The 17558-nt window shown below is 37.4% G+C and overlaps 1 protein-coding gene across 4 annotated transcripts in view; it reads left to right on the forward strand.

Annotated features, from left to right (window-relative positions):
* Nucleotides 1–17558, forward strand: part of CEP350 (centrosomal protein 350) — a 104937-nt gene that overhangs the window by 76225 nt on the left and 11154 nt on the right. For 3 of the 4 annotated variants that reach the window (XM_088128492.1, XM_088128493.1, XM_088128491.1), the window contains exons 28-35: nt 640–762; nt 4916–5115; nt 6510–6721; nt 10494–10638; nt 11336–11496; nt 11806–11942; nt 13481–13563; nt 14545–16547. In XM_088128492.1, the coding sequence (XP_087984618.1) occupies nt 640–762; nt 4916–5115; nt 6510–6721; nt 10494–10638; nt 11336–11496; nt 11806–11942; nt 13481–13563; nt 14545–16547 (3064 nt within the window). The remainder of the gene's footprint in view (nt 1–639; nt 763–4915; nt 5116–6509; nt 6722–10493; nt 10639–11335; nt 11497–11805; nt 11943–13480; nt 13564–14544; nt 16548–17558) is intronic. The other variant, XM_088128494.1, reaches the window with a different exon arrangement.

The following is a 17558-nucleotide window of genomic DNA, read 5'->3' on the forward strand; positions in this document are numbered from 1 at the left end:
TTCTCAGCTATTTTTTCCTTAATTTTAATTATTTTTCTGGTTAGGCATTTCATCATACAGTAGATAAGCTGTGTGCTGCAAAGCAATATTTGAAAACGGAAGTTGTGACATACAAATAATCAACTGTTATTACAAAATGGCAGCCTGTGAACTCTTGAGTTTATATCAGTATTTGAGCCATTTTTAAACTAAGCAGTCTTACAAGCTGAAACTGTATTTTGGGTTTTGGATTTTGTTCACTTAGCTTAGAATAGTTGAGCATCAGTATGAATACAACTATATGTAACTTGAAACCTTGGAGTAAATGATTAAAATAACAAGCTTTTTAAAATGCAGTATTAAATTAATAATCGGAATTGCCCTTAAATGTAGTTCTTTATACAACTGGAGAATCAACTACAACATTGTACCAAAAATAAGATAAAAATTATCAGTGTAAGAAATGGGGAGCAACTGACAAGGAATGAAGAATTTTAAGTAATGCATGGTGAAGTTCTGTTGCCTTTGAAAACTACTTGTTGATGGATTACACTGTTTGACACTTGAGATTCATTTAAAACTCTGCTAGACCTTTTCCTGCTCTTGCTTTTCTGTCTGTTTCTTGCTATCGGCTTAAAACTCTTCCTCCTTATTTTGTAGACACTGCTCTCCTGTCCACTACTTCTTCTCTGTCTTTACGTCTCACCACTGGGCTTCTCTCAGTGTCTGTTTTCCCAACCTCCATCCCAAATTCCAGCTGTATATCTACAACCAATTGGTCAGGTAACTTTCTACCTTTTTCAGTGGTAGATTCTTTGATTGAGCATGCTCTGTTCAATTTTAAATGATTAGGAGTTCTTTTAGAACTCTTTCTCCCCCTGTGTAAAGTTTGAAATCAGGCATTTCTGCATAGGTAGCTGACAATCTCTAACCAATCAACTATCATACACAAAAGAGTTTTGGAAAATTGAACTTTAGACAAAGGCTTTGGAATTTAATTTTGCCTTTTAGTACCATATTTGCTAGGAAAATCAGTTTTGAATGCTTTAACTATGTACAGCACACAATTATTCAACTGCATCTTTTATCTTTTTCAAATTGATTATAAATAAAATGTGGCCTTGTATGAGGCCATAAGAGTAGAACTACTTCTTTCCCAAGTAACAATTCAAATCCATATAGTGAGTTCAAGTCAGAATTCAGAATATTTTTTTTCTGTTTCCAGTAATTACATCTTCCCTGAAATAACTCGGAGTGTTTTCATTAGCTAGGATGATGTAAGGCATAAACTGGAATAAGGGAGAGAATGGAGAGAAAGTTGTTAGCTAGCACAGATATGTGGAAGAAAAGGCTAGAATTACATATATTCTGAATCTCTTTTCTTAGCTCTTGATAGCTAGTTGGCCGTTACTTTGGCAGTTTGTGAGGCTTCATAACACACATACTGTACTTCTTCGGCATTCAGGCTTTGTATTTTTAATAAAGGTGGGGAATCTGAGGAATTTACTAGATTTGGGATTGGTTTCATTTCTCTTTAAAAACCAATGGTAAATGGTACAAACTGCTGGAATGTTTTAAGCATTTTTCTACAGGGATTTGCAGAAATATTCTATTTGTAATGGAAATATATATTATAGTGGCTAACCAGCATTAAAAGATGGATACAGTGGTACCTCGGGTTACGAATGCCTCTGCTTACGAACTTTTTGGGTTGCGACCAGCTCCGGCTGCAAAAATTTACCTCGGTTTGCGAACTCCGCCTCAGGGTACAAACCGGATCCGCAGCCATTTTCCGCCATGCCACGTGGTCCGGGGCCATTTTCCGCCCATGCCACGTGGTCCGCGGCCGTTTTCTCGCCCGTGCCACGTGGTCCGCGGCTGTTTTCCCGCCCTGCCGCACGGTCCGCGGCTGTTTTCCTGCCTGTGCCACGTGGTCCGCGGCCGTTTTTCCGCCCTTGACGCGTGGTCCACGGACACCGGAACGGATTAATGGTAATTACATTGAACCTTATGGGAAAATTTGCTTCGGGTTGCGAACAAATCGGGTTGCGACCAGAGTCACGGAACGGATTAAATTCGTAACCTGAGGTACCACTGTATTTTTCTTTGTTCTTGGAAAGAAGAGGAAGAAAGGTTCTGAGAAATAGTTGTAAAGGTAAATAAATGAAAAGAGGTAGTAAATAAATGAAAAGAGGAAGATTGGGATCACCTCTGATTTGGGAGCAATTACTGCAAAATAATAAAATATAGGTCTGTATTTAGTAAGTTGTTTTGGGTCTGGGATCCCAAATGTCCCAAGGAGGGGTGTCCATGAGCTAATGGATACCTTTTTGCTGCCTGCCCCTATTCTAATCACCCTTAAAAAAATGATTACAAAGAAAAGTATCTGACATAACGGTAGACCCTATAAATTTGGTCAGTGACCTCAGCCTAATACTTTATTTGTAGAAAAGTTCTCACAAAATGAAACAGTGAGAGTACAACAATGTAAAATATAGTTCAGTTAAAAAGCAGTTTAAAAGACAGTGCAGTCCAAGGGTAGCTGCTGCCTTACAAATGCTGGAATTAATGCATTTTCCATTAACATTTAACAAGAGGCCACCTGTATTCTTGCTTGGAGAGAATTCCATTATCACAGGCTGCCACTGTGCCCTACTCCTAGTCATTCCACTGCAGCTCCCCAATCCTTTGGGATTTACAGGAAGAAGGGAACCTGTAACTAAACCAGATGACAAACTGTGAACTATTCATAAATAACTATACTAGTATTCCTCAGTATTCTTAATTGGTTCCTGAGTACAAAAAAGGATTTCAAGTAGCCAAGAAAAGGATGCTTGTATTCACCTTGCTACACATATCTAGATGGAATCTCAAATCATTGTCATCAGACAAAATTGACAAGGAATTGTATCTCTTTGGAAAAAAAAACTTTGAAAAATACTAAAAAGTTATTGTACAGAAGTTTCTCACTATCAGATCCCTCTCCTATTTCTAATTTGAAGATATCCAGACATGAAATTTCTTGCCCGGCATACATGGAAAACTAGTAGGATGTTTGCATGTGAAGTTTATTATATGCAAACATCCTTGTCTTTGTCTTGCTTATGCTATCTGTGTTCTTGAAGCTTTAGAGTTGGAAATATTGGCTTCCAGTTGAAACGTTTAGTTATCTGACCACCGAAGCATCCAAATTTAGCCAGCAAAGTAGCAGAATTGTACATGTATAGTTTGTAGTATAATTTGACACTAGAATTGTATCCTCAGACTGTTTTCTTTCACTGGTTGTAGGTTATGTGAGTTTTAAGAAAGCATTGGAGATAGGTTGATTTCAATTTGTGGTGCTATTCATTAGAATATTTCAGTATTTATTCACCTCAAACCAGTCCCTTGAACTATGTGAGCTCCTGATTGAGAGCTCAGACTCTCCAGAAGCTTTAGCTACATAGAACGCTGTGAGATGCGATCTCAGAAATCACCTTCAACTTATCAACATCCCATGAGCAAACTTTCCTGTTTTAGGCAGAAACCCAGGTTTGACCAGGGCTGCATGCAAGCCATGGTAGAATCAGGGTGTGAATAGCGTTTTACTACACATTGCCAGAAAGTTTAGTTTGGTATACTAAATAAGGTAGCAGATAGTGACCTTAACAGTGAGCTCACCTGTTAGGGGGCGCAAGGCCTAGTACAACTGATTATGTCTTAACCTCATATAACCTTTTTAGATTGGCAGTTTCATTTAAAGTTGGACTATGGATGGATAGTGACCACTCATTGCTTTTACTTCATAAGGGTCTTAGCCCCCACCTGACTTCCTTGGACAGTTCTTCCGAGGTTAGGGATAATGACACAGGGTTAGTCAGTCCTAGGATTAGATGATCCAAAAAGAGTGCTAGAAAATCTCGGTATTCCTCAGCTTACACACGGGTATTTAAATTTACTTAGTTATCTTTTTGCAATCTCTATTTATTCTAGTTATCAGAGCCATTACTTAAGATAATGTGACTTGTCTCCATGAGGCAAGTTTTAAGGTACTATTTCAAATTAATTACAGTACCAAAGGGAGGCACTTTTGGATTTTTCTCACTTGACTCTTAAAATATTCAGGCTGTATTCATTTATTATGAATGTGTTACGTTCATTTGTAATACATTAACTTACTATGTTTGATTACTTTTATATTGTCATTACTTACATTTTAATGCCTTGTTCATAATTGACAACTTTAGAATAATTATTTTGTTGCTTAAGTCTCTTAAGATATGGATCAGTGGAAAGTATTGTGTTGATGCAGATGGACGAAAATCAATTCTGTACAACATTTTGGGAAGGTTTCACGATGATGGATATGATGGAGGGGTTACCTAAGAAGAGAGCCTGATGTACAGTTTCTAATTTACAGTTGTTGATGAGAAAGATGTCCTGATTTTTACAGTCATTTGAAAAGCGTCCAGTCTTGAGGATGAATAACTCTCCATTGCTAGGTTATAACTCCTAAGCCTTTCTTCCTAAACTGACCTAGAACTGAACTGCAGAATTGTGGTATTCTTAATGTTGCTTGCTAATGGACCTGATTAAAAATACCAGGCTAGATAAAACAAGAATCTTTTTTTTTGGAGGAGGAGGAGGAAGAGGGGAAGTTAAGAATTCTATTAATAGTTACAGTTTTCCATCCCTATGTGCATATATGTGTGTATGTGTGTGTATAATTACTTCAGAGATTTTTTTTTAACAGAAAAAAATATGCAGAATTACCTGGAAAGGGAAGCATTAACCTCAATCACATCTAGACTGATGCACTTTATATTCTTGTTTGCAGCAATATTATATTATATTCACAGCAATACGAGTAAAATACTTTTACTGAATAGTATAACGGAAGTTCAAATACCTATACCTCAGGACTTTAGTGAACAGTTTCCCACTGTTTTTCTGCCAGGTTCTTGACTAAGCGAGAGCAAAAACTGATGCAGCGGCGTCAGCATGCTGAGGAACTGCTGCAGTGGAAGCGACGTTTAGATGCAGAAGAAGCAGAGATACGTCTGATAGAAAAGCAGGCGTTAGCTGCTTGGGAAAAAGAGCTGCATAAAACAAAAGCAACTAAAAAAGGAGCGGGAGATCAGAAATCTGATCAAAAAGGTAGAAACTACAACATTTACCTTGTTGAGATTCTAAATCAAGGGTTGGCAGACTTTTTCTGCAAAGGGCCAGATTCCCTCCCCCGCCTCTGCCTCTGTGGGCACAGCTGGCAGGTCTGCAGGTCAAGGAGCACGACAGCCATTGGACAGCAACAGTCCAATGATAGGCTGCTTCCGTTGCCCAGGACACCCCACCCTCAGTCCCACCCCTCACCCCAGGAGTTCAGCTGAGGCTCAGGCCTAGGATCTCCTGCTTGCCTGCCCATCTATTCTTAGCTTGTGGGCTGTACAAAAAGAAGTGGCAGGCCAGATTTGGCCCATGGGCCATAGTTTGTTGACCCCTGCTCTAAATCTTCCTATTAGAAATGTGCTGATTATATGGAAAAGGTTTGGCTTATCCAAGTTATTGTGTTCAAAAAAATCCCTTGCAAAATATGATTACATTGCAAGAAATGGCTTTCATGTATTCAGGAGCTGGTTGTGTTCCAATAGCTGCATTCAAACATCATACTAATCCCAAATTTTTAATTGATTGGTTTTGGGTCAGTATTTGCGTTAAACAATTCTACTTAAAATCAGAGATCAACCTTCACCATAAAAAAACATTTATACAGCATCAGTGATGAGAAAACTAATAGGTAAAAATAATAATACAGGGATGTATTTCTCTAAAATTTTCATAAATATTCTCTCTCGTGTGTGTGTGTGTGTGTGTGTGTGTGTGTTTGCTGGTCTTTGACTGTAATAAAGATTTTACTAATTGATTCTCAGATATGGTCATGTGAAAAAGTAAGTACACCCAATATAACATTTTTTTTTTCTTTTTAACATCTTGTAGATGATCTTCTGGACAGTGGAAAGACTGATGTCCAATTGTTTGGTGATCTTTTTAAATCCCTTTCCAAGCTCATGGGCATTTATAACATTCAGTGGCCTCAGAGAGCTCTTTCAATCTAGGCATGGTGATACCGCAAACTTCAACAAGAAAGAGCAAATCAAACTAAATGGCTGAGGTTTAAATAAGACAGATTCCTCCCATATCCTCTCTAACAGTGTTCTAATTGTTTTCACTTGACTCTAATTTTAGGTATTTCAGGTGGTGATAAATGTAGGGGTATACTTTTTCTACATGTGAAATTTGCTTTTGTGCTTATTTAAATTACACATTGGACTACAAAATGTAAATGGTGTATGTATCCTCTTTATCCATCAGTATTGTTGAAATGAAGATCAAATATCTGTATGTAAAAATATGTTGAAAAAGCCAAAAAATTCAATGGGGCGTACTTACTTTTTCACATGACTATAAGTATATATCAAAATATTTTTAAATCCCTGTCAGTGAAGTACTGAGAGTGCTTGAGGGATTGATCCTTCTCCACGTTCTTCTCTCAGAGACAGCCAGCGAAGAAGACTCTTCAGCACCACCCTGTTCTCGTCTAAACAGCGAAAGCTCTATCCCAGAAGAATTGAGCCATCTAGTTGCTGAGTCCGTTCCATCAAAGGTTTCTGAAGATCAAGGAAAGCGTGGAAGCCTAGATCACACACTAACTGAAGATATGGTTTATACACAAGAACTAGAATCTGTTGCTTCCCCTGGAAAACGTGTAAGTGAGCTTGATTATCCATTTGGCATTCTTTAAAATTAAACAAATGCTTAATTTGGATATTGCTTTATGTTATGTAGTAAGTAAGGCAGACAAAATGTCTGTACATACGCTTTCTTAAAAAAGAGAAAAGCATTCACCTCTTAATTCCTGCCCCTTCCAACAAATAGTATAAAGGTACTTTGTAAAATGTTCAGTGTGTATTTGCTGTAACATAACATACTAATCTTGTTAAAAATGAAATCCTGTTAAAAGGTAAAAAAGATGCACTCACAATTTAAACTCTTTCTAGTTTACTTCCCAGCTTCAGTGAATGTTGGCTAAACTATACAGGTAGTTCCTGGGCTAAGAACACCTGATTTACAGACAATTCATAGTTAAGAACGGAGCCTACTGTAGCAAAATTCAAGTTAAATACACAATGATTTGAGTTAAATACACAGTTTGAGTTAATTACACAATACTACTTATACAGTATTATACAATATTACTGTTCTGGCTTACATACAAATTTGACTTAAAGACAGTCCTTGGGAACGGAATTCGTTCTTAAACTGGGGACTGCCTGTAGTTGTCTCTATTCATTGGGTGTTGCTACCAAATGTGAGGTCACCTAAATAGGAAAGGTGGTCTAATCTCAGAATACCATGGTGACATAGCCTGTATTATCAAGACTGACTGGATGAAGGAAATGAGATGGTTTCTCATGCGGCGCTAAGCTTGACTAAAAGGCTGAAAAGGTGGTAACTTTTGTCAATAGTAGTAGGAGGCAACATTTTGTGGATGGGAACTCACTAAACTATATTTTTCAGCATGTGAGAGCCTGTGAAGTAACTTAATAACATCTCTGAAGGGCTAGACTTTTAGTGCTTTCTAACATTTGAGAGAAGGGTTTCTTCCTTTTTTTTTTATTTTCCTTTTTTCTTTTTAGTAAAATAGGCTTAATATATCTATCAGAAGCATAATACTCTTTTACTGCTTAATCCCTTTTTAAAAAATGAGCAAAAGAATGTCTCCACAGTTTGACTCTAGAATTCAGGAGCATAGTCTTGAGGTGCTCTGAGTACTGTTAGGAAAGGGGGGCTGGAGGCCAATTTTTTAATGAAACCTTGAGACAAATTGAGATTCTGTGGATTTATTAGCCATGACAGTCTCCCTAATTGAGAATTCCAAAGATAATAATCTTCAGCAACTTTAATATCCAAAACTTTATTTGAGGAGTGCACAAATGTCATTAGCTTCAAGAGCCACATAAGTCTCTAAGTAGCATTTCAGGGCTGAATTTGAAAAATGGGTGGGCGCAACTTGGGAGTGGGGTTCATGTGTTTAACAGGTAAAATTGAATGCTGGAAGGATCGACAAAGCTTACGGTATCCGTTTTGCTCCTTAATCCCCTATGCAGAAATAAAACTCCAAACCTTTTGGTGTACTACATTCTCTTTATCTTCTTTTCTTTCTTTTCCCCCATTTTCTTGGCTTTCCAGGTTCTTCATCTATTGAATACTTTCCCTCTATTCTTTTCATATTATCTTATTTTTACTCCCTTCATTTTACTTATTTCTTTGTATTTCGTTTTCCTTCGGAACCTCTTGGATTTAGTTCAAAACATAGCAATGTTTTAAAGTATAAACTGAAATGAAACGACCAGTTTTTATAGGCATGGAGTCCTTTTCAGATCGAAAAGCACTGGAGATTATTAGAAAAGGACTATAGCTTTGATTTTGGAACAATTACAAGGGAGAAATTCTTTCCATTCAAGCATTACAAGCATATGATTAGTATGTGGAAATGTTATCAGATATATATTACCTACTTCAGATCCCAGCCTTAGAAAAGATTCTCCAGGAATGATTCTTGTCATTCTTCACAACCTAAAAAAAGGACACAGACATATGTTCAGTCCTAGACTTAATGTAAGTAAAGTGATATCTAAAAAAAGCAGAAATCCAGAAATTCTCCTAAACTCCTTTTGCATCTGCCAAAGGAAAAGGGAGATTTTGTCATCTGTAGATCTCACAGAGGCCCACCTTCACACTGTCATTGTACCTTAGTACATCAGACTTCTAGATAACACAGGAAAGTATGTGCTTCTCTCTGTCATGGTGGCTCAAAGAAGGTATAACCCCTGGCATACCGCTCTAGTGGTTTTCCAATACTGGAAGGCATCTGCCCAGTGTGATGGAATGGAATTATGAAGGCCAAGCTCAGGGAGACAAATATTTTCTTAGCTCACCAGAACTGCGTGGGAGGAACAAGAGGATGAGACTGGCACCTCCCTGAGGAATTCACACTGTTGTGGCTGGAGGACTTTGGGAACTGGGGTTTTAGTCTGGGAAGATTCTTGCTAGAGGTTGTAGGTAATAAACATAGCTGGACTGAATTGGCATTGTCTCTTGCAGTTCCTTGGGCTAGGCCTGACATCAATCTTCCCAGACTAAAACCCCAGTTCCCAAAGTCCTCCAGCCACAACAGTGTGAATTCCTCAGGGAGGTGCCAGTCTCATCCTCTTGTTCCTCCCACGCGGTTCTGGCGAGCTAAAAAAATGTTTGTCTCCCTGAGCTTGGCCTTCATAATTCCATTCCATCACACCACTCAGTTTAAAGGAGTGAATTCCTTGGTGGCCTTCTAGGAAATGACTCTACTGGAAGAAATCTGAAGGGCAGGTACTTGATTTCCCATCAATACATTAATCTGCCGTACATTATCTGTACGGAAATAATATATTCTTCTTGGCTGAGAGGACATTCAGAATGCAAGTTCTCCAAAAGATACTTCATCTATAGCTAAACTCAGTAAATGGGGCCACTTGATCCATCATGAGTGTGCTACTCTTGTATGGAAACAGAGGTTCTTCACTTACCATTAACAGCTATACAGTGGTACCTCGGGATACGAACGCCTCTACTAACGAACTTTTCGGGTTACGACCAGCTCCGGCCGCAAAAATTTACCTCGATGTGCAAACTCCGCCTCGGGGTACAGCCATTTTTCCGCCCTGACACGTGGTCTGCGGCCATTTTCCCAGCCCTGACACATGGTCCGCGGCCATTTTCCCGCCCCTGACACATGGTCCGCGGCCGTTTTCCCGCCACGCTGCGCTGCGCCCGGCCGTTTTCCTGCCCCTGACGCGTGGTCCGCAGACGCCAGAACGGATTAACGGTAATTACATTGAACCTTATGGGAAAATTTGCTTCGGGGTGCGACCAAATTCGAAGGGTGGAACGGATTAATCAGATTTACATTGAACCCTATGGGGAAATATGCGTCGGGTTACGACCAACTCGGGATACGCCCAGAGTGACAGAACGGATTAAGTTCGTATCCCGAGGTACCACTGTATTTCTTGAGTAACAAGTCCAGCTATGCTTTCCCCATCAATCAGGGCCAATCACTGGGTGAAGAACCCAGTAGGAAATATAGGAAGTTAATTTCTCCCATGGGTTTCATTGGAGAACCAGATAGTAATATTTCAGTTGGAGGCAACCTTCCAGCAGTATATGGTTGACATAGGCAAGCCTCTGTTTGAAATCCTTAACTGGTATCTGAGATACCATCTGAGGGGAAGGCCTTGCCATTTTCTGCCCAGTGCAAGACCTCCCTAACTAGTTGGCTTCCCTCACTTGAGAGAGACAGAAATTCACAGTAAGTAAAGAATTTCTATTTCCATGCTTGTAATTAGAGTGGAGAATGATGTTTTTATTTTTATTTATTTATATAAATGAATATATATCTCCATCCTTATCCTTATTTACTCTCTTTCATCTTGGTATAGTCTCCTTGCAAAAGTAATGCATCTCTATCAAAGCAAGAGTCTAGCAAAGAAGTGCAGAGGTCTGGAGGAAAGCAACTGTCCTCTACAAAATCTCAGGATATCTCCTATAGTTGGTCTGATGAGTCTTTATCCATGACCCAGTCAGGTAAGTGCTAGAGCTTCAAGTTCCTATATTGCAAACAGAATCAGTTAATGTTAACTTTTGGATGGTGAATCCTATTGCTTTTAGACAGCTGCTAAGGAGAATATTGCTTGTACTTGTATGCATGTCTGTGTGTGTGTATGTATGTGTGTGTGTGTGCGCGCACACCTGATTTAAGTTTAGAAGTATCCACCTGACAAGACCAATGTCATTTTTTTATCCTCTTCTGGAGACAGGGCTAACTAACTTCCATGATCACCAATTCTGCTAAATGCAGAATATTTAGATATAAAGATGCAAAATCTTAACAGATATGAAGGTAGTCTGAAAATTTCATTGGAATTAATATGGCTTGAATGCCATGAAGATTACAGCATTAAATATATATGCATATTTCCATCAATTTTGGATTTTGCAAATGAAAAACACAAGACCCCTCATCAGAAAGATTACAGAGAGCGGAAAGGAGTGGGTAAAAAGAACTAAATCGTTTTTATCACTTTAGTTCTCATGTTATTTAAATTTAGAAGTCCTAAATTGTTAGTTCTGTTTTTAATAAAGAAAATATAAAGAAGCATAACTGTTATTATAATTAGGGTTAAAACTGGCATCTTAACAGTGATTGGGTAAAATGGATTTATGTAGCTGTTCTAGCATGCAAATATGCTTTTTTCTAAATAATATAATTTACCCTTTTTAGAAACTACATCTGATCAAAGTGACATTGAAAGTCGAATCTGGGCTCTGAAAGATGAATTACGGAAAAGAAAGTCTGTTGTTTATCAGCTGAAAAAAGAACAGAAGAAGAGGCACAAAGAGAGACTTAAAGCTCAAGAGGCAAGTTTGATCAAACAGTTAGAGGTAAGAATTAATTTGAAAGGAATGTTAAATAGAAATTGTGTATCTGTTATATATCTGTTATATATTAATATTGCCATGTTTTCTTTTGGCTCATGTATTGATTTTCTCTGAATAACTTTTTTTTCCTTTAGATTTGCTTTGACACTGATAGTGATTCAGTAATATTGACAAAAAAATGAATACACACACACACACAAACTTGTACAATTCCAAATTCTAGTACTCAGTAAGACTAGTAAATAAAAAAAAAATACAGAATAAGATAATTTCCCCATCTTCCTAACAATAACGTATTTTTTACATCATCAGACTTACGATGAATTCATCAAGAAAACAGAAGAAGAATTGAATCGGGATTTGGATGCAGCGCCCACAGCTAAACCTCAAATCAAAACTCTGTCCTCAGCTACTGAGAAACCAAAGATCAAGCCACCACCACTTCCTAGGTAAAATAACTGTGTCAGGATAATACTGCATGAGGGCCTTTCCAAATGTACACCTTTAGCAGACTAGAAAGAGTTTCTGTCTCTTTCAGAGGGAGAAAACCATCTTATACGCATGAATATTTAATAGTCTGAGACCCTGATCAAAAGAAATACTTTGATGAATTCATGTTAAAAAGAATCTGGCCAAGTAATTTATTGGTAAATAGTCTTGTATGAAGTAAAACATGTTCCAGAGGAAAGAGAGTATTTATAAATTAATATTAATATTAATAAAATTATTAGTTATTAATTAATTAATACTTATTACTTACATACTTATTACTTAAAGAAAATGTTGTCAGAATGAATACATTAACACTGCAGTAAAATGAACAAAACATGCAGTAAACCGTAGTACTCAAAATCATAAAGTCATGACCAAAAATCATGCTAAAAAAAGAAAAATGTTGGCTATTCTTTGTGGAGGTAAAAGATGAAAGAAGCATGACATGCACTTGTGTTAGACCCTGGGATGCAGCTACCTATAGGCAATATCTGTGATGATGTCTCCATTTGCCTGTCTCCATTTTGACATCATTGCAGTTTACTGCAGATGCTGCTGCTAATTTATTTAAGAGATTAATGCCAGGTTTTACTACCAAAACTGGACTGTGGATGGGAATCTGGAAAGTATAGGTTATGCAGAGATCACTTTTTTCCCCATCAATTCTGTGTTGCTGCACATCACTTGATTAGGTTGGGTATGTCTTTCCTTTTCAAGCCCAATCTGAGTGATATATGCCAAGTCAGTATGATTTCTCAGGACCACATCCTCAATGACAGATGTTTATTATTCACTTGAAATCAGTCAGTTTTCTGATATGGTAACCAATCTCAGATTGAGAAAGAACTGTGAACAAAATTCTGTAATCTGGTCCCCAATGCTTACCTTCCTCTGGAATGGTAGATATCCATAACCTCACTCCCTAGCAATTAAATAAAAAACAAAAGCTAACAAATGGAAAAATTACAACCTTCTCCTGATATATTTTGCAAACAGAAGTATGTAAGGATCAGGACAGAGACAAATGTAAAGCACAATGTCCGAAGCTTCAGTTTTGTCAACAAGTCTTAATATAATCTTCTGGGTAAATCAAGATGTGGTCTTCTATCCATTTGAAACAGAAGATTGAAAGTAAATTGAAATTTTATTTTGTCTAGACAGCTGTTGGGAAGCAATAGGCATGCAACTGACAGAATATCTAAAAGAATATCTAAAACTTAGAAACCTAGTGGGCCATTGAACAGACCTGGGTGTTCTAGAACAGTGGGATTAGAATCTGATTTCAAATCCTAATTTAGCTGTGGATTTTGGGTGGATTGCGATATTCAGAACTCTGGATTAAATATTGAATGTATTTTTTTTTTTAATTATCTACTGTGCTTTTTCTTTGTTTTGTTGGTTTTATTCTGTTAATTCTGGTATACAATACGTTCAGTATGGTTAAGATACAGTATCTGTCAGTATATGTGTGTTTTATTTAACGCTTTTTTTTCAGGTCTGAAACATCCAAAAGTTGGAAATCAGTCACTGATTCTGAACGTTCTAGAGGATCTTTGGAATCCATTGCAGAACATGTTGGTAAGTACCCTGGAAATATTTGTTAAAAATATTGAAATTATACAAGTTATTTACATATCCCTAATGTGGTTAAAATACTTTCAACTAAAAGAACTATTTTTTAAAATTATAGTTGAAAAATAAGAAAGTAAAATTCAATAGTTTTTAATTTTTTTTTGGATTAACACTTTTTTCCCCCAAAAATGCAGTAGTAGTATTGCAATGAGAAAGAATCTGTTGAATTATTTCATATTCAATACAAATTCTAAAAATGTATTTTATTTTTTATAAGGTATTATGCATATTTTCTAACAATTTTTATGCCTTCCTTGACCTAGTTTATGTATAACAGTTCTTAGAGAAAATTCTGGTTTATTGCATCAAGCAAGAATGCTAGTGCTTGCTACCAGTCACATTAAGTGTCCCTGCTTATACTCTGTCTAGTTCATTTTGCATCATGCCTGAACTGGAATTAGTAGCTGTTTAGAAAGAAACAAGGTAGGGATTCAGATTCAGAATAGCACTAAATAATTTACTTGAGTTCACTAAATGTCTCTCTCTCCACTCACACCTCTTCATTCTAGAATTCTTTTAATAAACATTTAAATTTAATAAAATATCAGACATGGAAGGAAAGATCAAACATCTCAGAACAATCACCTCCTTTATTGTATCAGAGGTTTAAAGGGAACATTTATATATTTTTATAACCCCTGGATATATTTTAGAGTCAGTGTTAACTCCAAATGCATAGTAGAATTAAAGCATTTATGAAGTCTTATTGGTTTATACATTTGATTGAAGTATTGTGTTTAAGTGATACTTTAGTCGCTTTACATATAAATAATGGAATATGCATACTAATTGATAGCACAGGTTAGCCTTCTCTAGTAATGATTCCAGTTTTTCAGTATAACACTAGGATTTTTAATTTCTTTAATAATGTTAAATAATAATGCAACATTGTTTTAAGTATTTCTGATTTTTTTTTATTCTCTTAAGATGCTGTGTCTCATTCTAAACAATCTATGTCTGCAAACACAAAGAAATTCACTGAAGCAGAGATTCAGGCAGAGCAGCAATCTCAAACACCATCCACAGTCCTCAAAACTCTAAGAAAATCTACAGCAGAATCCGATGATTCGTACAGCATACTCTCATCAGCTGTTCCTAAAGACTTAGGAAACACAAGCAGAATATCTCCCATATCAGTGAACAGGTCTGAAGATGCAGTGAGTTATGATCCTCCTCTTTCCACTAACAGATCTATGATGCAAGAATCTGTAAAATCAAAACAATTAGAGGCTGAAATAGCTAACAGAGCTTCTGAAATATCTGATGCCTCAGTTTTTGACTTAAACCAAAATAATTCAACTTCAGCTTCTTTAAAGACAGATGTCCCTCCAGAGACTGAACTGTTGAAAAAGAATCAATTTGTCTTAGAATGCATAAGTGTGCAGGAAATCAAAGAGATGCCAAGTGAAAGATTCAAGGATGATGAAAGTATTATATCAGTTAAATCGTCTGATAGGCTGAGCAAGGATACACTGAAAGGTGATTCCCTGGTTTCAGAACAGAGTTCCATTTGCAAAGTGCCATCATATTCTAATGATTTTGAAGAATCTTCCTTAAGAAAAGATGTATCAAAAAATGAGATAGTTCTTACTGAATATTACAAAGATATTTTTGATGCATCTGCATTATCTTTCAGACAAGATACAAGGTCGCAGGGAGAGAAATCTTTGTATGCAAGAGCTTCTAGGAGTAGATCTCCTAGTTTTGGAAGTGATGATGAAATAAGTGAATGTCTCAGTGAAAAATCTTTGTCTGTGGCTGGTAGCATTCATTCGGAGAGATTGTTAGAACTCAAATCACCAACAGAATTTGTGAAAAATAAAGAGTGTGGTGATGTGGAGAAAGAACCAGCTGATGATGATTCATCAGCTTGGGCTTCCAGTTTCAAGGCATCATCAGAAAAACAAGAAGATATTTTGCTAGGTTTCAGCATTGGTGACAGAGTTCTTGTGAGTAATGTCCAGCCTGGAACACTGAGATTTAAAGGTCTGACAAATTTTGCTAAAGGCTTGTGGGCTGGTGTAGAGCTGGACAAGCCTGAAGGAAACAATGATGGCTCTTACAATGGTATTCAATATTTCGATTGTAAAGAAAAACATGGTATTTTTGCTCCTCCACAAAAAATATCTCTTATTTCAGAAAGTTTTGGCAATGACATGGATACAAATGAAAATTCGTTCTTTAAGCATAAACTAGATAATCAGTACAAAACAAATCAGAAAGGCCCAGACAGTCTTGAAGAAGAAAAGCATAAGGAAAGAAATTCAAATGAGAAATCTCCAAGAAAATCATCTGCTTTAGAGAGCTCAGTTGGAGCTGGAGGTTATGTAAAACTTACTGACCAAAAGGGCTGTGTGGCAGCAGTTATTAGTAGTGTTGAAGAGTTTGATCAAGAAACCAGTGTTTCTGACTCTCCCAAATCCTCTATAAATGATAATGGAATGTTATCTACTGCCGTTTCTAATATCCACAAAGAAGATTCTGTTATTGTAGTAGGAGGGATTTTGGACAGCAGCTTTCCTGAGAAATGGAAGAAGCAGCCTGTTTGGCAGGAGCAAACAGAAAAGTCAAATAGTCTTTCTCCCAGTAACTTGGAGAAGTCTGCAACGCCACTTCTGGACTTGTTGACAAAAGAAAGAAGCCAACTGGAAGCACAACTTAAAGTCCCATCCCAAGAGAAGGAAGATCTACTAGATCGACAGGAAAGGGTGGGCTTGTTGGCTGACAGTCTCCTGCAGGGTTTTGTGAAAGACACAGTCAGTCAATTTCAACAAATCAAGAAGGCAAGAAATGAGAAGATCCATTTTAGCAATCAAGAACTCAGTGCTGTCCAAGAAAAGAAGTCAGCTAATGAACAGCAGAAGTTTTTAGTTGTGTCTGAATTGGATGATGGAGAAGAAGTGTCTTCTCCAGATATGTGTCCCAGGCCCGTAAGTATAGTTCCTAATTAAGATAAGTAAGACTAGAGTAATGCTTCAGCTATGAAGTTTACCAAGCTGTGTCTTATTAACAAGCTGTGTCTTAATGAATCACTATTTTTAACAAATGTTTGTGTTTCACATTTTTGTTTGTTTTTATTATATTTGTACACTGGCACAGTCAAATCAGACTCCCAGTAGTTCACAGCAGATCAAGAACATAACAACAATGTAACTAAAGCCACAGCACTACTACAGCAAGGTAAAGTAAAATTAAACCAAGCAATTCATGACAAATATATCACAAAACAGCAGTGTGTCAAAGACAGTAACAATAACCAAAACATTCAATAGCATCATTTCTCTCTCTGTAAGCTCTCCAAAAAAACCTCTATTTTCAAAAATGTTTGGAAAGCTTATAATGTGGAAGCAAGTCTAGTATTGAGAGAGAGGCCATTTCAAAGCACGGGTCCACCTATCAAAAAGCAGTACCTGTGAATCTCATATCCCCTTACTTCATGGAAATGGGGAACAGCAGTTGCTCTCAAGGTGTACATACTGGAAGGTCAATTCCAGTTGAAGAAAACAGTTCTGAAGGTACCTCAGTGCTAGGCCACATAGGACTTGACAGGTTAAAACTAGCATTTTGAATTGTGTATGGAAGCCAACACGCTACCAGTGAAGCACCAGTGTAATGTTCCTGTGGTGATGAGTGCTAGCCAGCCATGACCTGTAGCTTCTCAAAGGTCTTCAATGGCCTGTAAAGTACATGGCTGTAAGCCAACCAAATTGTGATGAGGGGATAAGTCACTGTCACAAGGTTCTCCTGCTTTAGGTAAGGCTACTACAGAAGCTGGGCAAAAGCCCTTTTAGCTAGGGCGTCCACCTGCCTATCTAGCAGTAGGTGTGAGCCTACAAGGATCTCCAAGTTGCAAATGTCCCCTTTCAGGAGCAGCGGAACCTGATCAAGAGACAATATGGGAGCTGACAAAGCACTTCAGTGTACAAATAGCAACTCCATCT

The sequence above is a fragment of the Python bivittatus genome, unplaced genomic scaffold (genome assembly GCF_059951505.1).
Source record: "Python bivittatus isolate LINGU-HERP-01145 unplaced genomic scaffold, Pbiv_v1 ctg000700_np1212, whole genome shotgun sequence".
NCBI classification, from domain to species: domain Eukaryota; kingdom Metazoa; phylum Chordata; class Lepidosauria; order Squamata; family Pythonidae; genus Python; species Python bivittatus.